The sequence below is a fragment of the Amblyomma mixtum genome, chromosome 5 (genome assembly GCF_055824585.1).
Source record: "Amblyomma mixtum isolate Tamu chromosome 5, ASM5582458v1, whole genome shotgun sequence".
NCBI classification, from domain to species: Eukaryota; Metazoa; Arthropoda; class Arachnida; order Ixodida; family Ixodidae; genus Amblyomma; species Amblyomma mixtum.
Window position 1 is genome coordinate 1,825,102 of NC_143016.1, and position 25,205 is coordinate 1,850,306.

The following is a 25,205-nucleotide window of genomic DNA, read 5'->3' on the forward strand; positions in this document are numbered from 1 at the left end:
AAGGTATTAGCTTACGCAGATCGCATCGTCTTGGGACATACGAGCTGTGTGAACTGCGGCGCCATAGTGAAGAAGCAAAGTATTCGTTTGCTCGGATTTTCATGGCCTATTTTTTTGTGGTTTCATGTAATGATTCTCCTGTTGGCATAACAGGCCTCTGCTGCCATAGTTATCGGTGTATAAGTTTAATCAGCAGGACAACACCACCATCCCGAAAACGTGTCGCGATTATCTTTCCTCCTGAGGATCTTTGGAGTCTACGGACAGGGGTTAATGTTTTTTCAAACTATGCTTTTTTGTTCACTCTTGAAGCTCTGCGCTGGATCCAGGAATTGTTCCCAGCCCCGGACCACTCACTTGTGGGGGCATTTACGCTCTTTTATCACGGCAACATTCCAGTTCATTTTTGTTTATTTCTTATGTCAACAATTTGAACACCTACATATATAAAAAAAAAAAAAACATGGAAATTTACTCGCGCCTTAACAAGGTTCTTTTCGGTGACCATTTACTAATTCTCCATCCCATTGAAGTCCGGGGAACCCGCAGTTGCCTTTTATTCACAGCAACTTTTCCCATCAGCATCACATTCAATCTGTTGTGATTTTAACAGCGTGATGGGCGAATAGGTCTCCTGACTGGGACTCCGTGCAGGTCGTAAGCATAGCTTCTCACCTTCTGAAAGTCAAATTTGACACGGCACTTCTCTCGAACGCACCCGTCATGCACGTATGCCTGAACGCTTGTCACCGTTGCTCATTCTTCCTTTAAATCTGACCACGGCATGCTGCCTTTCGCGTCAACTAATGTCGCCTAGCGACATTCAGCGCAGTGTCAATCTAGATCCCATGGGAATGGCGACGCACGTATCGCGTACTTATTCTAAGATCGATGAGTGACACTGATGCGAAATTGCGACGCTGTCAACCACCAGCATCATACTTAGGCTTATAATTTACTGAACGCCCCTCGTATGTGATGGCATTCAGTCTTGTCGCAAAAAATATACATGGAGATAAGCTCATTTTCAGGTTGCGGGTGCGACGAGATCCAACGACCCTTTAGACCACATGACTCTGCTCCATGGTGCTCTTACGCTATTCCATTGGTTTTGTTTTAAACCTGAATGATACCCATAGACTGCTTTTGTTACGCTGCTAATTGTTGACTTGGGTTCGTAAGTAGGAACCAGGCGCAAGCATTTTATTGGCTCTTGATGTTTCAAGTTTGGGTGTTAGTGGCACAACATTTTTCGGAAAGCAGTGCCGTCTCTTAGTGAGATTTCTTAGATTCGAGGTTTTTTCTTCTATAGCAGTTGATAAAGCTCCTTCCTAGCTTGTTTTCAGCCCAGGCTCCATTCAAGGACGTGACATCCTTTGAAGCTGAAATACCAGAGCTGGGGCCGCGACTTTCGATACAGTGCTCGGAATTGGCGGCAACCCAGCTGCTCGAACTGATGTTACGTGATGATGGTGATGACACGTAGGACAGCACGTGCGCGTGCATAAGTGCGCCGTAGGTTGCGTAGCGCCGGAGGCTTTCAGGAAAGCTTAGTAACCTTCCTGTTTTCAGGTACTTAGAATGTAACGTCCACAAAATTTACCATTCAGGTGAGTAACGGTGAAAAAATGAAAGAGAAGCTTGAACCCTGCGGGACCATTCACCCGAAAATAATAGCCTGCTTTATCCTGTAGACAAGTAAAAAAAAATTCAACAAATGTTTATAACGAACTGGTTTCCGATCCCAGCTTCCGAGATACTCCTTATCTGGAAATGTTGCGCTGCTGCAGCCTGCCAGGCTGTACCAGGAAACGCTTCCTGAACGACGCTCACAAGCCGTTTCTGTTGTAACGCACAATCGTGCATGCAAGCAGTGTGCGATTTCTCGTAAGCTTCATGAAATTTTTATTGCGCTTGAGCCGTGCGGAATGCCCGCTTCGTCGAGGAGCTGCTGCTCAATAAAAGGGAGCATTAGGACTCCTGTGAAGGTCGAACAAGCGGCGTTCGGTTCGTTCTTCTGTAATTTCGTTCAAGGGCTGAATGTCATGTTCGGTTGTACTGACGGACCTGGAAGAAAAGATACAGGAAAAGAAAATTCGTATAGCGAACATACTTTAGGTTTCAGTACCTGTAACATTAAAATCATGTTACGTAATTAAGTTATCTAACTACTTCAAGAGGTTTTTATTATTTTGTTTTAGAGCACTGTATTCTCACGAACAAAATGCAGGCAGCGCATGATCTGTCATGGATAAATTGCGTGCTTAAAAGGAACTCTGCACTGTTAACCCTTAGCGACGGTCTTCCGCTCTGTTCTGGGGCCCTTGCAACCCAAAACACGTTTCTTCAACGCACACACTTGCAGAACCAGCTCGGATTGGATGCAACTTGCTGTTTTTAGGGAGAGAGTTTAATCATTTCATAGCCTTGTTTTTCGCATTATTTATTCTAACTGCACACGGAACTCAATTTTGCTCGCCTAAAAATTTATGGCAAGTGATGCCCTAAGGCTATGCTCGCGGTGGAGTATGCTGCTTAAAAAGCTGCTTCGCAAATGTTTACGCCTATAATGACACGCAGTTCAATCGAATAAAGTCTTACAACATTTACATACATATCAACGGAGTGGATTCACGTCCAAGTTATCCTTTATGTTAGACACTGTATCAAACGAACAACGTTCCATGCTATGCCTCCTCTTCTACTCTTCTCAGACCATCGAAACGGTGAGGTAAGATCAGTATCTCAAGCAAAACGAACGAGTAACTTGCATTTATTTAGGGAAGGGTGAGCTAAGATTAATCAGTAGGTCCGCAGACAGCAATCTTTACCAATGGCGACCGCCACTAAATATCCTACAACGAAGCGCAAAGAAACGTGTAATTGATTTCTCCTCATCAGCAGAAGACCAATAGCTTCTAGCATGCTGGTTCAGAGGCCTTTTCTTCTCTATTATCTTTCGATCCCTCCAAACCTCGTGCCTAAGTGTATGTTTTTCGGCCGCCTCTGCTTCAAGCTCCCCTTTCCAGAGCGGACTCAAAACGGACTCCCTTTCTTGAGCGGAGGACTCAAGAACCAGCGAGGAGGCAGGGAAAAGTACATATTGCGGGGTTTAGAATACGCATGCCTTCTGGTGGATGCGCGTCTGCCTCTCTACCGACCAAGACAAAAGCATTAGCCTGTGGAACACAGCGAAGGCAGGCAAAGCTTACCGTTTCACTTCAGGTCGGAAGGCGGTGGCATGGCGGGCATGCGGGCCCTTTTTACTTCCTGCCGAAGCGCATGTGTCCGTAGTCGTCGGATCGTCCGAACCGCATATGACCGTAATCGTCCTCCTGCCGCTTGGCGAACCCAGAGGCGAGCAAGACGGGGTCGATCATGTCGGCGGCGTCTAGGTCGGCTGTGTTGCGACTGTCAGCGTCCCCAGCTGGCGGAGGCAGCACGCTCTTGAGCCAGTGGCCCACGTTGATGCGGTGGCGCTGCTGCTGCTGCGACGAGACCGGGCTGGCCGCCGAATAGCCGCGCGCCGAGCTCGCCGCCGCCATGGCCAGCAGCAGGAACACGAGGGTGCGGGCGGGTAGTTGCATGATGCTCGACACGACGGGAGGGAAGTAGGAGGCTGCCGATGATACGGGATTGTCTGCGGGATGCGGAAAATGAGTGGCGATTAGAGATAGATGCGTTTTGCGCGGGATATTTGGTAGCTGGTCTGATTCCCCGCCTCATACCTGCTGCTTTCTAGCTCTATAAGGCTCAGTAGGCGTCTTCAGCGTCAGACACTGAAAGTCACGCACCAGTCGCTCCACTCAAGTTTACAGCTTACTTTCTTTTGACTATGCATCATGTACCCCCAATCGGGCTCTGCTTTGGTTCTAACCAAGTTGGGCCTCACCTATTCATTGTACAGGGGCTGTTCTACAGTGATTGTAGAACACAATGCCCAGCATTAATCGAAAATTTAAGCTTAAGGAAGTCAGAGAACAACAGACTCAAGAGTGATGCCAGTATGGGATAAGTCTGCTCGCACAGTACAGGCGGAGAAGGTTTTACAGGTTCCTGACTGAGTGAGAACGCCGGAGTCATTGTTCGGTACGGACCCCGTATGGGCTCCGTTAACTTGGTATAGCTCTGCTACGCTGGCGTTCACGCTTTCTTTTCTAACCAAATGGCTTCAACTTTGCCACACTAACGTATCGCAAAGTTGTACCGACGCTCTAAGCCGCAGCAAGCTCTCCGTCGAAGCTTCATGAACAAGGTTCGCTTGGAAGAAGCGGATGACACTGAGCGCTGAGCTTAATCGACGGTGAGACACCCCGCAAAGATTGTCGCGCCACCGGCGTTGAAAACGTCTGCCAAAAGTCCGTAAGAAACTGCGCGGGAAAAGAAAGCGTTGCGCCAAATCTGCCACCCAAATGAAGTCCCAGTTTCTACTCTGCACCTGAGCACGCCGTCAGCATGGTCCAAGTTCAAATTCCTCACAATTCACCCCTCTATATAAGCGCTGGGTTTAAATGAAGGAGGCGGAGAAAGCAGTGCACCGGAAGCCTCCTTACGACGTAGATTACTTTCCAGCGCCGGGCGTTTCGAAGCGGGGTAGCTTGTGCGGCACAAGGCAGCTGGGTTGAAAGCACGATTCATCCGGCAAGGGCGTACTCGCAGAATAATGGTGAAAGAGCCCCGGACGTGGTGCAACGAACCTCCTCCTATCTCAGTGTGGCAACTTTGGCGAACGCGCATAGCTTTAGCGTTGTGAAATCGACTAGAAAAGAAAAAGGCAAAAACAAAATGCGGTTGAAAGTGTATTATACTTGGCTGTTATATATGTTTTTCTTAGAGCCAGCTGGATAAAACGGTGCCGAAGCTGGACATATGGAATGGCCGAGCGGTCTTCAAACTAATGGCAGATTTCCGCTTTCACTTCGTGGAGCTCAGTTCTTGAAACGTCATAAAAAAAAAAGCAAGAAGAGAAATTAGAGGTCATAAAGTTTGCGTGTTGGTGTTGGCTAGATGTACAGGTTCTGTTTCTGAAGTATAGAATTGGCAAACCGAGCTATCTTCGAGTCATTGCACTCCTAATGCATGCTGCTTTTTACGGCTGACACACACATTCTAAACACATTGCGGCTGACACACACACACATTCTGTGTTTAGAGTGGCCAAAATAAATTCCGCTTAAAGCTGTGGAAGATGGCGTCAGTATATACGCGTGGTTCAAAAACTTTCAATCAGATGGACGCGTGCGGCATCCGAGCTCTTGTCTAAACTAAACTCCCTGCGCTAAACTCCCCAAGGATTAGCGCGGCCCGTGAGCTGAGTGATCGATTATTGCGTGCACGTCGTTTAAGGGAGCACAAATGAGAAAATTCACTCAATTAATTAAGGTGATCAGGACTACAGTATATGGAGCCCTTTTTCTCTTTTCGTTGACACTTGCTGCTTCGATATTTTAGGTTGATAGCTTCCGTTTGTGTCGTGCCCAGATTTTCGATGTAATTAGCGGAAAGTAATTAGAGAATGGTCGGATAGCAGAAAAGAGCATATAACGCTGATCTTTAAAAAGAAACAAGACCGGACATACTTTGGGATGCCATTGAATTCAGTTTGAATAGACGTATAATTAATTGCCAACAACTCAAACGTACTGTGTTTCCGATGAGGTAATCACTCTTATTACTGAAGGAGCGAAAACGCAGAAAAGTAAAAATTAGGAATTCTTCATAACGACAGGCTTGGGCGAAAAGGCTGTCTTAGGTCTTCCTTTTGGATGAGAAATGTTTAGTTGAACAGAAATGAGTCCCGGAATATAGTATGTGCTTTTCGCATATTACCGAACTCAGGGAATCTAAGTGTAACGAGCGTAATTTCGAACCCCAGCAGAGCAACTGATGGCCCACAACATAGCCATATGTTGGTTAGTTCTCTGTTAGTACTCGTTTTGCAGGTGCGCTTTTTGTTCGCAATCTAACGGGAATAATTATTCTTGCATGGAAGGTTAATTGCGTGCCTCGTGGCAGGTTTTGTTGGAGTCATTATATGTTCATTAAGGCTGGAAAAAGTGCACGGCCAGGAGTAATGTATCACTTGGTAATTCGTGTAGTTACATTGTATGTTCAGAAAATGAAAAACATTTTCTCGTCATTGTAGATCTCGTATGCTGAATTGGAAACTGTGTGCTCGCAGTGCGCAGTCGTAAGCAGAATGGCGCGGTCATACGACGCAGCCCATGTTGCCAGCTCGTTTTTGATAAAGCCGTTGGCACATAGAGTCACACGACACCGCAGCTGCGCTTGTGGGAAGTAGCCTGCTTCACGCAGCCCACCATTTTCGAGATACATCTGCTTAATTGCGCACGCGTTCTGTTGTTGCCATCGGAGGTGATGGTTTGGACTGCTGCTCTAAAGATAGAGAGGTACTGTACACTCACAGGAGACTTTCGTTATGGCGCTTGCTACGTTGAAACGGCGAATTGTTCACCTGATTTGAACAACTGATTTTTACGAGGAATGCATGATGGCTTAGTGCGTGGATATAGCGATTACATATCCTTTAAATTCGGCTATGGCAAGAGAGACTGTTAGATCGCAAAGGGTAAAGATGGGCGTAAATAAAACAGAGTAGCGATACAAACTAGGAGGAGATGTGAACGATAAATGACAGTAACACGCACGCCTTGCAGTTTGTCGCCATTTATAAAAGCTTAATAGAGTGGGACACCGTGAAACTTGCATGCAGTTGGTGTTATATTGAAAGGTAGTGAGTGCTCAATACATCTTAACCCGTGGTAAAGTGTGTCCAGTAGGTCGGTACTACTAGCCTGGACAACGCCAAATCATGGTTACATATGCTTTGCCATAAAACACGATTTTGCGGACTTCAAATAGTTTTGGCCTCTGAAAAACCGTGATGAATGTCTTTTTAATTAAGGGAAGGCTGAAGTGATAAAGCAAGGTAAGAAAAATTCCGTAACAGCCGTTGATGCAAATGATCGCGTGGTGCAACACAGAACATCTGTTGTCGTATTCCATTGCGTTCAGGATTTTGACGTGAACTTTCAGACTTAATCCTGTTAACTGTCCTTGTTATCTTTCTGGTTTCACTACGAATATTTCACTCACAGTGTACATAGCCTCTAACATATACGGCGCCAAAGACAAGACTTTGTGTCGGTGTATCCCAACGGACACACAAGAAACGTCACTCACCTCGCACTCTGCCGATCTTGTCGTTCGACGACCAAGCTACAGCCCTGGAGAGCTCTGGTGGCGCATATTTATGCCACTGCCCGGCCGCCAATCGAGGAGCGTGCCAGTACGCATGCTTCATCCCACCGGAAGGCGTTCCCATGGCGACGGCGATGAGGATTACGGGAGCCAATCAGAGCGCCTCTTTCATTCCTTGCGGAGAAGCAAGTTTGGGAAGGTGGGAGTCAGAAGGGTGGGCGGATTTATTAGGTGATGCCGTTCTGTTATCTAGCGGTCGCGTGAAGCCACCGGAACCTGTCTATGTGTACGCGCGGCTACTGAACCTCACGGTGACGTCGATTAAAAGAATAAGTTTAGGAAAGAGTGCTGACACTCAGAAACGGCGAAAAGAAGATAAATCGGAGAAGTGTCATTTGAAGCGCACCATAAGTGCTGTCGCGCCATGCATTAGCAGTGTTTAACACGGCCACCTCTAACGAGAGGTCTTAGTTGATTTAGATTTGATTTCGAAATGAACGTTCGTCATCCCGAGCTCATGACGACGACTATCGTATTTCAGGTACTGCCTGCCTTTAATTCAATAACCCTCATTCTCAGGAGACCAACGTGTGGAGCTTCCAATGGCAAGGCGTAATGCAAATATCCCTAGAATTAATGCGGCGTGCCTGCAAAGCTAGGCGGCTTCAAGGACAGAAGGAGGTGTTGAGAGAAGGTGTTAGAATTGTGGTCTTTGTGACCCCTTCAACCCTTAAATCGAATACGCAGCTTAAAAATTGTACTGTGAAAGAAGTTTTCAGTTAACAGCCATCCGTTCATAAATCGGTGCCTTGAGAAAACCGAAGCACACAGAAATATTTTTGACTTTGAAGCTCTGTGTGAAGCCTTCAGAACGAAAATGAAGATTGTACACCGACGCTACTACTGTCTCCATATAGTAAAACGTCTGTCGTTTCTGGATCAAAGAAAAAGGCGGCTAACTCTGCATGACCTTCGTATGCTCGGCCTTCTGAACGGCAGAACCAAGTGGACATGCCGTGTAACGGAAAAAAAAAAAAAATCTTAAGGTACTTTCGTACAGAAATGAGGATGGCTCTTTAACGGACGCTTGCCATTCAAAAAACCTGCATAATCTGAACATCGGATTTAGGACTGCCTAGTTAAGTTGAGGGAAACCGGCCCAGGTTAAAGCGCAGCCGGCCCGGTTATGCTGCAACTAATGTATTTTTGCGTGCCAAAGCATGCATGCATGGCCGTAACGCGAGCTTCACCTGTGCGCCGACAATGTGCACCAGTGCCACGGTAAATGGACGCTTTAGTATTTCGACCCCATCGATACACACCCTCTTCGACCAGGATAGAACCCACGTCCTTGTGGTAAGCGGTGTATTGACGTTGCCACCGAGCCACAGCGGCGGTCTATGCTATAAGAACGTACTCTGAGATGGAGTACGAAGGGAAGTGAACTTTACTGGTAACGCAGCATCTGAGCGAACCACTTCTACTTGCTCTTGACTTTTGCTGCTAGTCGGCGTTGGGTTCTTGTACCTAACTTATAAACTGATGTTCATCGAAGTGTATCCTTTCGGCGAGGGCTGTATGAAAGAAACGTCGCACACTTTGTTTCGTCTCCCTCAGTTTCGAGGGTTCGTTCGCGTGAGAAAGGCTGCACTTCAGTAACGGCACAAGCCGGAGCACAGCGAGGATCAGCAGCGAGTCACGCCTTTCTTCGTTGCGTCGCTTCTTTGTCTTTTCGAAGTTGTATTGCGCTACCCTACTTTTATCACTGTCGTTCTTGCCATTCACTGGCGTATAAGAGGTCTCCGCGCTCACAGCCATCGAATCGTCCATGCTGTCTTGTCTTGCCTAGGCGAAGTAAAATATCTCCGAATCTTGACTGGGAAAAAAGCGTTTTATCCGAAATACGGGCTACCGCATTCACGCACTCGTATATGGGATTCTGGGCTCGCTTTGTAACGCAGTGTTTGCGGAAGGCACAAAGAGTGCGCCGTCTAGTAATATCCATCTCAAGAACGCGAAGGAGTTGTGCGTTCGGTGGGATTTCTATTATTACGCTCCACCGTACAGCTGTGGACACTGCGCGCCGTCATTAGCGATTGTATGGATATGAAAGTTGATGGATTCTTCCCACGTAGAAATAAAAACCTCGCCGCAGCTTTGAAGTGAGGCTACGGACTTGTTCCATTGTCAGCGGGGCCATGACGTTGATATATATATATCTTGTTTTAATCATAACTTCTCTTAGAGCTGTTTTGTATATTCCCCTTTTAAAATCTTGTTTCTATTCCTTCTCGAGTCACTATCGCCCGGTCGCTATTCAAAGGCGCATTGTACTGTCTTCTTTAATTAACGAGACCGATACCTGACGTGTGTTTGAAGCGAAAAAAGATAGTCCTCAATAAATAGAAAATGTAGAGACAGATTTTTCTGGTCAGAAGGTCTTGCCAAGGTGGTGAGATTACACGACTTCTTTTTCTGGACATCCTTAAAAATTAGAAACTGTTGACACTGGACCGGCGGAAAAACGGATATTCCCCCTGTCCATTCGGGCAGAGTATTCAATTCGTCGAGCTGTGTCTATAGTGATTGGCTCTCTGCTCGTCATGCTTTCTTAGTCTCCCGACGAGCTACAGTTGTCATCCGTCCATTTCTTTCTTTATTTCTTCAATTCTATTCCAGAGAGAAGACTCGGTGCTTTCACCCGGTTTGAGAAGGGCCCATATGAAGGCTGATTAAGATAAGATTTCAAGGGATCCACTGGGGCAGTCGAAAAGGGGACTACAGGAGTTTTGTACTGCCTGTTGTGCTACTGCGCATGATTAAAAACACGCGCCTGGTGTCTCATCATGTGGGCGAGACGCCCAAATAACTCACACACAGATAAATACACATAGCACTAAAGGGAACCTCGGTTGGTTGCCTCGCTTCCATACTGAGACCCAAGTTTTTCCGTAGGTCGCGTGTTTTCGTCTTTTTTTTTCTTTTTTTTTGCACTGGCTGTGGCATTTTCTGGGTTTGTTGCCCGGAGCAACGCACGAATTTGTTTCGTGCGCCTTTTGAACGGGTGCTGCTATGTGGAGGTTTATACTGGCGTTCGTTTCTGTGGCCATACTATTCACTTCGTCGTTGCCATTTACGGTGCAACTTGCAGCAATATACTTGAAGCTCATGAATTACACCAGTGTAGTGGATGGCGCAATATTTGATAGAGAAACTGAGAGCTAGGCATGAAAAAAAGAAAAGCAAAGGAAATGATGCTGAAATTTAGGAATGGCGCTTGTATTATAGCATTTTAACTGTTATTTTTCATCCAAGAGAAAGCCGCGAAAACAACAACAAATAAAGCGAAAGAACGAAGGAACATACGCCCGCGGTGGACATTATATTTGGATGTGAATTCGCGCACATCGAAACTCAGGTTATATTTGGTTACATCTTTGAAAGCAGCCATACTGTTTGCCTTAGTGTAAGCCCAGTAACATGCACAGTCATGGACAGATATGTTTAGGAAATGTGGATTCACGGATAAAAAGTGAAGCATTTCTGTGATGTTAAACAAACGTGGATGGTACAGCGCGGAACAGACGAGAGACGAATTTATAAGACAACACAGCCCTCGTTGGCGTCTTCTTCTTCCCTTGTCTCTTGTTTTTTATCGCGCTGCACCACTCACGACGAACTGAAACCAATTTTCCCAGCTATCCGGGTCCACTTCGACTGAAGTTCTCTTTGTCTTCTAGCCCATATTTAACGTAGGCAGACAGAAGAATGCCCCCCGAATCTCAGTGTTTTTCCAACTCTCTCTTACAAACATTCTTATCTGCGGAACAAAGGAATATCGGTGAATGATCGAGCCTGTAAATTACACTTCAAAACTATGCGAAGGGAACAAAACGTATTCTTATTTGGTCAAACAAGGCAGGCCAATGAAAAGCATAGAAGCACGTGGGAAGAATATGCATGTTCCATCTGCGACAACAATTATCAGCTGACTGGCTAGCGAAGCAACGCAGGAAGAATTACTTTTTCTGCAAATACTCATCCGGCAAACCATTACCCATGACTGTACTTTGTTACCAGGAATTCGGGACAGCAGTTTAGTACACTTGCTTTCCGTCATCGTGGCGCATGGCATGAAACTAATGGCTGTCATTCCTTCTGGACCCGCCATGTGCTTTAGTGGACATGGCGTTCCGCTCCGAAACCTAAGGTCGAGGGATCGAATCCTAGCCGCAGCGGACAATGACGAAAACGGTTATGCGCTGTTATGCTTAAAACCCTCCCCGTGGCAGACTAAAACTCCAAGAACAAAGTACGGGTTACAAATGATTGCCTCCCAGCTACCAAGATAGATACAGGGAGAAGGGACAGGCAGGGATGTTAACCAGAAAGGATTCCAGTTGGCTACCCTGCACAGGGGAATGGAATGAGGGTTTTAAACCTAAACACGTTACGTCATAAGAATACTGATGCAATTAGTACACCGATCAGTGATAATTGTAAGCATTTTCTGCGCTTCAAATATTAGCCTGGTTCTATAATCTTTTCATTTTTCCTTTTGACTCATTGTGTGCATCATAAGTTTTTGATGCTATTTTTGTTATTGTGATATTGTTGCGTAATATGTATTTTTGTTCCCCTGATGATTTTGTATATGTAAGGGCCGAGGGCTCGTAAAGCCTTGCTGGCTTTTTTCCTCGGCCCTTTACATCGTTGTGACGAATAAATATGTATTATTATTATTATCATTATTGTTATTATTGCAATATTTCGGTGCACTTTAAAAGACCAAGGTGATCTAAATTAACTAGTAACCCTCCGCGGGAGCGCTCCTGAAAACAATGCATCGTTTCGGGAAGTTAAACCTCATGATTTAGAATCAGGAATTTAGAATCATGGTGGTAACGAATCATCGATCGAAAAACATATTTATCTGTATGGTGCAACGTTAGGCCACTCGTTCACGACTTTCGTTCACGGCCCCCCCCCCCCCCCCCCCCTTTTCGGGAGCCAGCGTCGGCGTCGACACCACGCATTTCGAAGGGAGCACGCAGCATGGGCCATTCACGTGGGCTCTGCCCTGCCGGTTTCTGCCCTGTTTTGGCCACAGGCGACGTTCGCTTCTCAGTAGCAGCGACACTTCGCGGTGTGACATCAGGGGTGGTAACGGCAGCGTAGAAGCAACGTCTCAAAAACTTGTGGGAGCTCCGCCTGAAGGCTATGACGCGATAGTATTGATGGGTGCCTTCAGAGGCCTAGGGTCCTCTACGTATCACTTCGCAAACACTGACACTGCAGCCCCTTACAAATTGTTTTAGACAGTCTGTAGACTCTATAGACTTCTGTCTGTAAAGTCTATAGACTTTCTATAGACAAATCCTAGAGAACAGTCTATAGGGAATGCAAATGATATTGACAGTGTATAGACAGTCTATAGGTTTAGGGCCATACACATTTAGTAGACTTTTGTCTATAGACATTCTATAGACTGCGAATAGACAAAAAGAAATATCTATAGGAAGGCAATAGAGTCTATAGGAAGTCTATGGACTCTCTATAGACCATTTTAATAAGGATGTTCTTTCTTTCACAATGTCTAATGTTTTATGTCTTTGTTCTCTTTCGCCTAGGTTCTGCTTACGTGCCCATGTATCCGGAATTGCTCATTATCATACTTTACGTTCGCAGACAGTGGAGAATACTTATGCCACTACTGGCCCACCGGTTAAGCGACGCGCCACTATTCGGCAGGCAGTTGTTTCAAACCCAGCCACTGGTGGCGCCTGTGAGACCCAGGTTGCACCTCCTGCGCTCCCGCAAGGCTCATGACTAGTTCCAGGGCGGGTAGGCGGCAATTGCATTGAATTTATTTGAGTTAACTTCATTGCCGCCTGCCACGGGGAGCAGGTTGCTTACCACCCGGTAGGCATGTTCCAACCTGGACAACGTTTCAGGCGGGTCACCTGCTTTTTCGATACGCGGGTGCTGACTCCGGGTTCCCGGCTGCACGGGACCCTTAACGATCTCACGATAAGAAATTACGCCATTTCTTCACCGTCCGCTCTGGTTAAATGAAGGATCCCAGTCGATTCGAGGATGCCAGCTCTCCGCGCGAAGCGCCACCTGGCTCGAGCATCTGGCATGCACGACCACGCCAGACGCTCAGAAATACGAAAAGGGTAAGAGGAGATCAGAAAGAATAGAAGGAGGGTAATGTAACGTACAGTACCAAAATCTGTCGCAGCGCGAACGAAACGGGGACAATTGAGAAAACTAACACGACAGGACGAGCGCTGCACTTCCGACTGATAGTTTATTGCGTTAATTGACAAATAGAGTGACTGCGCATTTCAGGCTTCCCGGCAGATACTATATCAACAGTTGCAGAAAACTTGCTGCAAAAGAAGAACAGTAGTAAAAAAACAGGTCGATCAAGATCACAGGAAGGACACTCAAGTGATACCGTACGTTCATAAGGTATCCCACAACCTAAAGAAGATAGCAAGAAGAGACAATGTAGATGTGCTTTTCACAGCTCCCAGAAAGCTTTCAAAAATATGTCCAGTGATGGTAAAAAAGAAAAAGCAGGTATGCACAATCAAGCACCAACTCTGTTTCACGCAGTGCACAACTAACGTAGTTTATAGCATTCCCCTTACCTGTAATAGACTATACATCGGGCAAACAGGACGTTGTTTTAATGAAAGAGCTAGGGAACACTACAATTTGGTCAAGGAAGGGAAGAGTGGCATCTTTCCATACATTGTCGTGACTGCAAATGCAAACCCATATTTGGAAAAACCAAATTTCTTGGGCACGGGAAAGGCCAAGTCGAAAGAGAAATTGTGGAGGCATACCATAATAGATTAGCAGGCAGTCAATGTATCTGCGCACCATCTTTAGTTCTGCATGATAATGAAACAGCATTTTTGAAAAACTGATTGATTTCCACAAGATGATCAGTAGGACTCTACATAAGCTTCGGTTTTTCAATAAACTATCAGTTGGAAGTGCAGCACTCGTCCTGTCGTGTTTGTTCTCTCTTGTCCCCGTTTCGTTCGTGCTGCGACAGATTTTTGTATATGTATCAACACCAACTAGCCCCAACGTCAGTACTTCTGCACTGTGATGTGTTTCTGCTGTTGGCGCTTTTAAATAATTAAAAAAAATTGTCTCAAATGTGTTTAAACGCTGTCAGTACTTTCAATTCATTCATTACCATAAAAACCCTTTTAACTGTCAATGCTTCTTAGTGGAAGCCTAACGCGCACTCTTGTCTATTGAAGTTGGGTCGACAGAGAGTTCCCTAGGGGTTAACAGGAGCCTTCTGTTGAGAAGCTTCCAGTTTCAAGGTTTACGGACTGCCCTGGCCTACTTGTGAATTTTCGCAGATAAACTGCGTAAAGTGTAGTTTCGCAGGAAAGAAGCCCCCCTCCCCCTCCCCCCCCCCCCCCCCCCCACCCCTTCAAAATGTCGCTACTTAAAAAGGAAATATCCACAGCATACTGACTGGCATCGAACCCATGGCTGATTCCAGAATGGTCCCACCTTAGAAATGCATTCCTTTTTTGAACAAATGGAGCTTACTGTTCTTTAGAGTTAGAGCTCTGCTCCTCGGGGTACAACTTCCAATTTCGGTGAGGATGAGACCTTCAATGCCTCACAAGGTCAAACCGAACTTAACTGCGTGGTGGTATGGCCGAAGCTATGGTAGCATAAACACGTGATAATATGAGTATTACCATTGAGTACCTGACCTTGACCTTCAGCCTTGATTCTTGGCCTTCATTAAAATTTGGGACAGTGAGCACCACATCGACAATGGACCTGCAATGCTTCACAAGGCTAAACCGCGCTTAACTGCGTGGTGGTATGACCAAAGCTATGGTAGTATGACCACGTGATCATGACTATAACCATTGGGCATCTGACCTTGACCCTTGATCATTGACCCTGGCCTTGCCATTTGATTTGAGACAGTGGGCATCACGGGGTTATGACCTTTGATGTGCAATAATAAAACATTAAAAACCAAGCTATCCGTGTTTCACCATGTTTAACGGAGCTTTCACTCGTATAACTAGGTTCAAGCCACGTTGAACTCCAGCCATTTTTTCCTGCCCAGGAACTGGCGGCGAAAAGTTCTGGCAGATTGATGCCATCAATTGATTCTGTTGTTTAATAAGTGAATGGCGCTGTGATCCCAAGGTCGGAAAGGCTGGCAACCATTACAAAAGTTTGTTTTCTCAGGAATGAAGACAGTAAAAAGTTTACCTACACCAGATGTACACCATGAAATTTTAAATTTGGCATCAGCGATATTCAACTGGACGCCTTTATTTATCTGACACCACGTGCCCTATAAACTCTAAAATATTAATATAGAACAATATGCGCACGGCGAAGTCGCCTGGGTAAAAAAAAATTACTGAGGGCACTTAAGACTGTTTCGGTGCTGTGAATGCAAAAGCATGCACGTGGGGTATCCGGCTGCGGCGTTGGCGTACTACTGTAACAAAGCGGCCAGCGAAGCTGATCTTCTCCCCACTTCGGGAGAAATTCTATTTTACTTTCATTCCTGATGATGTAGGCACTGCCGATGACGTTGTTTTCGGAACGTCTGATGTGGACAACGACAACAGCGGATTTTCCGCCTCATGAGCCATACAATTCTCTCGAATTAATAAGGTATCAAGAGCTTTGAGCTAGAAGGCGGAACCTTGGCAGCGGTGAGGTTTCGACATCATTCGCAAACAAAACTTCCTGTTTCCTCGGTAGCCAAAGCCTCTTTTGTTTAGCGTGTACAAGAGGACGCTTTTAATTTTAAGGCGCTTCTCCTTCACCGCTATGTGGCTTTCGTAATGACTTTGGCGTTGCCCATGGCGAGAGCCGTCACGTTGGCTGCGCTGCTGTCATTTGCCATTTGTACGCCTTGCCTGCCACTCAGAACGCCCGTCTTTCATATGGGCGCCCGTTTGTTTGTTTCAAAGGCAACACCTACCTGCAGCCTCGCGCTGAGGAGCCGAGGGAAGAAGAAACCATTGGCCATTTATAGCAGCCGCTCATTGCAGTCGTCAGAGAGCGACAAACAACGTCGTTAGTCCCCCACGCCACAATTTGGTCGCAGCCAAATCACCTTAGCGCGCGCCGAAAGCGGCCCCTTGCGTCAAATGGCCAAGTAGAGTGAGTGCTAAGTTTCTTGTACAGTGAAAAGCCCAAATGCGCCCGGCCTGCTGCGCAGCGCGAGCATTCGCTGCACGTCTTCTCTCGGGAATTAAAGGCTTTAGAGTTTCGCCGCGTGGCAGAAGCATTCGTACCCGCCTTCGCGTCTGCATTTTTTTTATTTGCAGTAGCGCTTGCTTCGTCATTAACGGTTGAGCCCGCGAGGAGGTGCTATAAATTAAAACACGCGCGTTTTCCAAGATATTCGATTTGCAGGATAGGGAAGTGTCGGTATGTTTTGTCGCGAACTCGGACTGCTACTGACAGCCTCTGCTTTCCACCCGTACTTTCTTTCTGTTCATACGTTTCTCTTGCGTAGAATCAAAATGTAGTGCAAAGACGAGCGTCATGTCTTTCCGTACATGTACCAGCGGCATGATCAGTCGACGACTTCAAGCACTTCTTGCTGAGCTGTGCATAAAAGTGAAGCCATGGGTTCCCCCTCCTTCCTACCCTCCTATCTTATTTCTCAACGCGTTTTAAGCCATCATGCGTTCAGGAAATGCTATAAATTGCTGTTTTAAAGTTGACTATGCAGTAAATGAGCTCCTTAGAGCCGGCAGTGGTTCAGTGGGTACACGGTACGTCCCTGTGACGTCATCATCACCATCATCATCATCATCATCATCATCAATCTACTTACGATCACTGAAGACCAAATTCCTTTTCCATAGAGCTTCAATCAGCCCGCATGCGGAGCACGCTTGCGTATAACCAAAAGAAAGAAGCTAGGAATAACGACATTCCCACTCTACTCCTTCTTAACTGACGCCTACTTCTAATTGAATGGAATTGAATTACCATACTTTGTAAAAGTGCCTTCTGAAATGCACTCTTGGCCTTATATTCCCCTTAGTATGTTGAGGCATTTTGGTGCTGTTGGCGCTGTTTGGTGCAGCAGCGTTTATAGCTTATGAATACTGATGAACCCACAGTTAAACATTATATGCCGCTGCGTATGGGAAGTGGTGCTTGAATAACGTTTAGTTAACTGAACGGAAGAACCAGATCCACATTTTTTGCGAGGAAATAGTTCTGCCGTGCCTTTACAGGTTAGAACTTCCTTTAAGTCTATGAGACTGCTTCTCCGTGCCTTCCCTCGTGGCGTTGTACATTGTCGAATTGGCCTGTTTACAGACCTGGCACTGCAAGCTTTAAAGACGTTCAATAAAAAGTTTGAGCGCAACATTGAGCAGTTTTTCCCAATCTTAGATTTGGCTGTTGTCTAAAATTTATGATCACAGCCGGCGCGGCGGCTGAGTGGTGAGGTGTTCGGCTGCTGATCATAAAGACGCAGATTCGATCCCGGCCGCGGCGGTCGCGTTTACTGTGCAATGTTAGTGCACAGTAAAGAACCGTGGTCGAAATTATCCGGAGCCTTCAACTTTAACTACGGCACCCTGAGTCGTTCTGGGACGTCAAACCGCCTTAACTAACCAGAGTAAAATATATGATTCGCACTCCAGCAGCAAAGTCTTGGACAATAATCGGTAGTGCTCATGTGTCATGCTGAGTACGTCTATAGGCAGGAATTAACTAGCTTTATCTTCTGTGTCGAGAACAGCTGTCTTGAGGAGTTAGCGCGAGGCACAAACAAGCACACATACAAAGAAATGTCTCTTAAGAACTTGGAACAGCATTCTGTATTGCATAGTACAATCTTCACAAAGCACTGTGGCGGGGTTGAGAATGCTGCTACTACTAAAATCCGAACGCGACACGAGAGTCACATTTGCACAAGCAATGCATTTTCTCCTTCCTTGCGTCATTTCGTTCGTGCAAGATTGCTCATAGGAAGTTTGACACCAGGCTGCCGACTAGCGTTGACGCTACCCACAGGCACATCACTGACACTTTGCACGTCCGTGCTTGCGGAAGCGTTCGAATTGTTCGAAGCCGTCGAAGATCGCAACTTCTTATCCCTCTTGTCCTTGGACTTCAGCGCGGCCACGTAGTACTTGTAGTCTTGGAAACCGAAAAACAGGTAGACGCCCTGCAGCCCGTTCAAGATGCTCGTCAGGACCTGGGTGACATTCGAGTTGATGAAGTTCAACAGGCCCAGAAACCATGCAGCGCCCATGATAAGGGCAAGCTTGAAGAAGAGGGCCATGTCCGATGGTTGGCTGCCGCCGCTCTTGGAGCCCTTGCCCTTGCGCATGTCCTTGGTTCGCCTCACGTATATTATAATGTGCGCGTACAGTCCCATGTCCACCGCCAGGAGCACGCCCATGGGCACCAGGAAGAAGACGATGTAAGGGCGATACTTTCCGAAGAAGCAGTAGTACTGGCCGTACGCGGGCGAGTAGCGAGACCAAGGAGTGGCCCAGTTCAGAACGCAGCACACGGCAACGAGCAGGAGCGGAACGCCCCAGGCTATGGCTCCGTAGAGGATCAGTGTCTTGTCGCTTCTGGCGGCAACCCGCATGGAGGAAATATTCCTCCACATGTCGAATGACAGCACGGTGGTCCATGCGAAAGTGGCGACGAACCCGAAGTGCTGGAAGACCGACGACACGACGCATACGTCGTCGGGAACGTCGAGATAACTGGCCAGGATGTAGACGAGCTGGGTGAAGAACAGCGTCGCAGACAGGCACAAATTGCAGCGCGAGGCGAAGTTGCGGGAAGCGCTGAAGATGGCGTACGTGAGGCCCTTCATGAGTAGGAAGAAGAGCGACAGTCCGATGCAAACCATGATTAGGTAGTGCTGGTAAGTGTAGGTGTAAGACTCGTCGCTGGCCGCACCAGTCGCGTTATTGTACTTGTAGTTCGTGTCGTTGATGAAACATTTCTCATCAAACCACGCTGCGCACGACGTTTCGTTGGATGTAAGCTTCTTGACGGTCTTATATTTGACAGAGGTTTTGTTTGTCCTGAAATCTACTGAGCGGCTGGCATTTTCTTTTGCGACCTTTTCACACAACAGTGAGGTAAGGTTTACTTGGTTACAAACTGCACAGTACACGTTTTTGTAGAGCTTGCTGGACCCTCCGTGCCGAACAGGCTCCAAGTAAAGTTTACACTTACGTTCCATCTCTTTCGACATATTACTACCGCCAACTTCGCACGTGTCGCTGAAGTTTCTGTTTTCACCGCAGTAACGCAATTTATTTTTGAGGGAATCATCGCGAAGCTCTAAGTCGGTTTTGTTGCCGTCGTCGGAAATGGAGGTAGCCCAGAAAACCCAGCCCTCAACATCGTAATTGCAGAGCGCGCAGAATCCGTTCGAGTAAGTGTATCCGGCGGGGCTTGTGACGGGGATTCGGTGGAACGTTTCGTTCTTAACGCTGTCTTCTTCGCAGCCTTTCCTGACTTCGTCTTCCGGCCAAGCGACATCACAGCGTGTGACCATCATTACTTGCCGGACAGCGGCGTTATCGTTAGCTACGGAGATGCAAGAAACGTTTTTCTTGAGCGTCACGTTTGAAGCAACGGCTGCGGCAAAACAGCAATCTTCGTACACAGCGCAGCTGGGATCAGCGGAGCATATTTGCTGTCGGGCATGTCCTGGCGTTCCGAGGTGATGAGAACTGCAATTTAGTAGTGTCTTCAATTCTTCGCTCTCCGTTTCTGGTGGGTCTTGCGCTGAAGTCGCGTTGGCTGCTTTCACGATAGCACTCGATGAGGACCAATCACTGAGCATTGTGGCCAAGATGCACAAAACAGCGGCCGTTGACAGACGCATGATTGCCTGTAAAGATGACAAACATTTTGAACTGTCAGGAAAAATATATTAAGAACATATGCTCATTTTTATCTCGAGATGTTTTATTTTGTTTAGTAATCGTATTTGTGCGAATTCGAATGAGAACAGGTGTAGTAAAAATTGGAAACGACCGCCAGCATTGACAACCTTTCTTGGATTCTACTTTTAAACTTCGCTTAACGTTTATGAGAAGGAGTTATATCATCAATGTATTACAGCCTTCATTTCGTTATTCGGAATGCCATCGTGTATACCGTTGTTGAAAGTGTTGGGACAGAGAAATAGGAATTCTTCCAAAAACTTGCTTGACAATTAACTCAAGCAATATGGCTGGATTCACTACGCATGCTGCGTGGCATTAAAGTACCATGAGATATGCAACACAAGGTTGGTGGTAGCTGCTAGCGAAATAAAAATAAATGGCGTCTCTCTGGCGGATAGATTTCCTGCGCATTATATTTGAGAAAATTCGGTCTTCTAGCAGCTCGTATTTGAACAGCCAATATGCAGGTTCGCCAGTGGCGTCAAATCGTTGACAAGTTTTTTTTTTTCCTGGCTCATTCTTTGTGTTGAGATATATCTACGCCCCTTGTGTTTTCGGGTAAAAGCCGATTTTACCTGATTTTTGCTCCCCGAAGAAATTTCTTGCAAATAGGTTAAACCCGATTTATACCAGAAACTAAGTCTCCTAGGGAGGTTAGTTTGTCGCTCGACAAAACTGAAAACACGTCACAAAAATTAGCGGACGATCTGTGCTTATTCAAGAGAGGTGTTCTCAGCCTTAGTAGCAATTTAAACCGCTTTTAACGCTTTACATTCATGACGATGCTTAATTTATGGTCAAGTTGAAAAAAGTGCTTTTTGGAAGCGAGATGCCAAAGACGTGTACTCGCCAAATGCCTTATGTACCAATGTCTATGTGCCAGTCGCGCCCACGTTAGGGACATCGTACTACAAGGTGCTTCTCATAGCTCTGACGTTCAATGAGTGTTTTCGCAGTGCGCAAACAAAGGCAGACATCAGGTGATAATGTACGCGACAAATGAGAAATAAAGAAATATCTGATTTGGTAAAAGTTTTGCAGTGAAACTGGTCATTTCCATAATATTTAGAGAGCCGTCAGAAAAACGGCCGCATAGTAAATTGTCTTCTGTTGAAAATAATGACTGGATTAAACCCGAATTAAGAACCTTTTTCTGAATAACCCGGCCTTTACACGGATTTTAGTTCCGTGTTTAGTCCCGATTTTTACCTCCCCCCCCACACCCCCCAACCACATGTTAAAAAAAAAATTTAACCCAGAACCGGAAGTCCTTATATATATCATATATCTTCAAGAAAATATGAGCTCGCTCTATATATAATGAAAACTGAATGATTGTACATTGTCACATCTAATACACTGCAGATCCAGCTTTTTCATAAGATGTGGTGGTTTATGTCCGCACATTGGTGAAGAATCAAAGATGTGACGGACAGCTGTTTGTTGTTATCATTAACTATATGTTTCTCGCTTGCAAGCTGCGGTGGAGCCACATTGTTTCTGGAAAGTTTTTCTTGTTATTTCATTGCGTCATGCTACAATTTCTCCTTCAAGTGGTCCGTGTCTCCAAGGGGCCCTTGAAAACTTTGCAAGAAAGGCACAGTATGCATTTGGCGCTGAAGGACACTTCTTGTTCACTCTCCTTCAGCAAGAATTTTTTAGATTCGTTTCGCAGAAGCCAAGTTTACGGGAATCGATATTTACCCTTTCCTCTATTCGCACATTTCTTCTCCTGTTGCAATTCGTAGCATGCTCAAAGAAAGGCGCCTCTCCATCCCACCCACACAGTGAAATGCTAAGTTGGGCGTAAGTTTTTTCTCATATTTTTATTTATCTCCTGAGACAACTACTTTCGGTCATGGGACACGTGATTGGCCTTAATTGGTGCCGACCCTACTCGGTAGTGTTTCGTGTTATCGTTACTCCATATTCTGCTTCGCTGTAATTTCTGTGTGCAGTTCGTGTGACATCTGATGGGATCTGACGAGTAGCCGTTTCGAAACGCCTCCAAGTAGGCGCGTTACACAAAGAAAGCGCGTAATTTTAAATGCCGAAGGAAAGCGCGAAACAACTTTCGAACATGGTTCTGCGTATTTTACTGCGTATGGAGACATAACAGTTAGCTTAAATGTTTATAGCCATACGATTGAATCAGGGCGCGAATATATTTCCGACGGTCAAAAAGTGTTGCAAGGTCCCTTTAAGTCGAGCTTCAAGCGCAGAGTTTGTCAAATTGGACGCAGTTTTCTCCTTGTGACAGCAGTTTTTCCACTCCGAATGAATCGACATGGCGTCAACCTCAGCTCTGTAATTTACAATCTAACGCCTGCAGAGACTAACTTTAGAACGTAAACGCATATCCTCTATTTGCCTTGTCGTAAATACGACTGTGTTGTAGGTGTCTGCATCTTTTTTGAGAAAGAAAGGAACATATGGTTAACACAATATAGACGGTCTGAGCGGCTTTTCAGTAATCTACGCTGACAGTACGGAAGCAAATACTAGGTTCGCTAGCCACCCTGCTGAATGGTTGGTTTTGACAGTATTTTTGCCTACTGGACTGGTTTAACTGACTGCTTCTGACAAGCGTTTTGCCTCAATCGCTAGAGTCACGGGTACGGAAACCGTGGCAAAGATTGGAGACCGGACGATGCTGGTGGAAGTCCGGTGAAAGATTAATTTGCTCACGGCTAACTGTAAAAGGCGGCAGCCCTCTTCTAGCAAGCGTTGAGAAGTGCTATAGTGGGGAATCTTTCAAAGAAAAAACACTGCAACGGACAAAAGCACACCTGTACTGCCTGCCTACTCCTTGTGAAAGACAAAGGTGGTTGATGGTGCGACAGACAGAAAGATGTGTTCGTTGAAAAGTCGTTCGTTCACTGAGTGATTTGGGTATCAGTCGTCTATCAAATATTCACACTGATGTTGCATGACAGTGCTTAAGTGTTGTTTGAGTCCCTCAGTGATAACGAAGCTTTTGTGCGATGTGACATCCGGGAGTTAACAACAGCGGTGCGATTTACCGGCCGAATCAGAAGTGATCGCACTTTACTGCTAATCAGTCCATAGAGTTTCTTACTATTACCTAGAGGGAAAGCTGGCGGCGCTGCTCTTCAGTCACCATGGACGCTCAAAGCATCATTGGGCGGTGAGCTACTTGTTGCGAGACAGTCGTAGTTTTTGGGGAGCACGGAGTGGCACTACTAAGACGTTTCATTCCGAAAACGCTTTTCGTGTGTGCGCAGACGACTTTCGCGCGAACGCAGTGTGCAAAACCTATAGTAGTGAAAACGCGACGACACACGACGCCAATAAAAGGTTTTACTTTTATGAAATGCCATTAAAAACCTCTTATAGTGTTTAAGCAAAACATTTTTTTAAACATATTTACTTTTAAAAGTGCGCCTGTTAATTACGAAATATTAGTTTTTGTAGTGTTCATCACTGGGCCAATAGGAAAGCTAGCCATGCCTTATTTTGGGCGAACTTTGCACTTAAATGCTTTTCTCCTCGTTTGTTGCAATTTACAGACAGAATATTGAATGTTAGGACATTCTTGATTATCGAATAGCGCTTATTCTTGCATTATTTTTTGGCCAAAAGTTGAAGTTCCGCAACAAGTAGCTCACCGCCCCATGATGCTTTGAGCGCCCATGGTGGCTGAAGCGGTCTCGAGGGGTCTCCATGCAAACTCCCATAGACAGGCTGCCAGCTTTCCCTCTAGGTAATAGTAAGAAACTCTATGAATCAGTCTCAGCAAATGTTATATAATTCAAAATTGCTCGCTGAATATGAAGATCATCTAGCCTACGTCTTGAAAGTCATGGGAAGACCTCTTTGGGTGCATGGAGAAGAAGAATAAGAACCGGCGCCTGCTCAGGTTCCTGCTCGTCTCGTTAATAGCCTCCATGACTACCTACACCTATAAGCGGCCAGGCCGCTTGTTCTGCATCGTCTTCCTTACAGTGGCTTCGGCACGAACGAATAGCTATCGTGGTGACCCACGGCGATGTCACGACCAGAGGATCATAGTATGGCTCAGACGACTGGCGTGGACAACCTCGCGACCATGGCGTAGGTGGTGCGAGACATGCGTGATTCGATCCATGATGATACCAAGCGGCAAGGCTGCTTACTCTTGGCTGTTTTTTTATGGACGTGAAAAGTTTAAAAATGTAGCAGTCAGTAAGACCGCGTATCCTTTCCCGCGTTCAAGAACAGCGCCCACCTGTTATGGCAACATATGGCCCGTCACACTAGAGCGCTTGAAAGTCACGTAACTCGAGTAATCCTCTTAACTGCTTCCTGCGAGGGAGACGTTCAGTAGCCGTGGTGTGGTGGCAGCCACAACAACAGCTTACTGACTATTACGCCGCGCCTAGTTCAGTAAACTGGGTTCAAACGGCACTAATTCTAGCAAAAATGGCCCTTAGTTCAGGCTAGTAGCGACGCAATCTCGATTATTCGAAAATTAAATAGGTAATTTTTCATCCTAAAAGAAATTTGCACATACAGCCCCTGTTTCTCCATGTATACGGTGTAAAGATAACGGCAAAGCAAAGATAACGTACCTATAACAGTGTGACCGCAGTCCAAGGGTGCCCACAATGTCCGCTCTCGCATCGGTTATCTCCTCAGCGATGTCGCTGGTGCGAATGCGCGCGCAGCATCCGTTGCCTCGGTGGTGCTGGTCATCCTCGCGTCTTAGCGCGCCCACGCTCACAGAGAGAGTGCAGCCTTACGGGCAACGTAAGATGCTGCGGCGTTCCGTGTCCACGCGGAACCAGCCGTCACGTTGGCGCGCGTACAGCTTTCTCCGCACGAAAGGGTTGCCAGGAAGTCTGGCGAGGGAAGAGCGGCGGCGCGCGATTCAGCGCCGGCCATGTCCGTGTTTGTGCCCAGCCGCGCTGCGGGGGGCGGCGCTCCAAAGGTCGGCTGGCCGCGACTCGAGACCTTATACTCTCCACGGCTCGTCGTGTGTCTGTGTATCAGACCGGTTCTGAAGAGAGCGAA

General features: G+C 46.4%; 2 protein-coding genes across 2 annotated transcripts; both read right to left on the reverse strand.

The window, feature by feature from the left end:
• Positions 1–1,887: 1,887 nt before the first annotated feature.
• Dsk (Drosulfakinin) lies at positions 1,888–7,371 on the reverse strand. Its single transcript, XM_089542998.1, has 3 exons — positions 7,204–7,371; positions 3,213–3,640; positions 1,888–2,067 (listed from the first exon to the last, which is right to left on the reverse strand). Exons 1-2 carry the CDS (start codon positions 7,343–7,345, stop codon positions 3,264–3,266), a joined length of 519 nt encoding a protein of 172 aa, XP_089399124.1. The 5' UTR covers positions 7,346–7,371; the 3' UTR covers positions 1,888–2,067; positions 3,213–3,263.
• Positions 7,372–18,057: 10,686 nt separating this feature from the next.
• LOC149341118 (uncharacterized) lies at positions 18,058–25,131 on the reverse strand. The gene is made up of 2 exons (XM_089542997.1): positions 24,764–25,131; positions 18,058–20,134 (listed from the first exon to the last, which is right to left on the reverse strand). The coding sequence occupies exon 2, from the start codon at positions 20,126–20,128 to the stop codon at positions 18,209–18,211; it is 1,920 nt and encodes a 639-aa protein (XP_089399123.1). The 5' UTR covers positions 20,129–20,134; positions 24,764–25,131; the 3' UTR covers positions 18,058–18,208.
• Between the last annotated feature and the right edge of the window lie 74 nt (positions 25,132–25,205).

Bases quoted from the DNA above. Each gene is read 5' to 3' on its own strand.
- Dsk (XM_089542998.1), bottom strand. From the start codon at position 7,345: ATGGGAACGCCTTCCGGTGGGATGAAGCATGCGTACTGGCACGCTCCT. The intron at 3,641-7,203 runs GTGAGTGACGTT...CGCATCCCGCAG, and splicing joins CAAGATCGGCAGAGTGCGAG to ACAATCCCGTATCATCGGCA.
- LOC149341118 (XM_089542997.1), bottom strand. From the start codon at position 20,128: ATGCGTCTGTCAACGGCCGCTGTTTTGTGCATCTTGGCCACAATGCTC.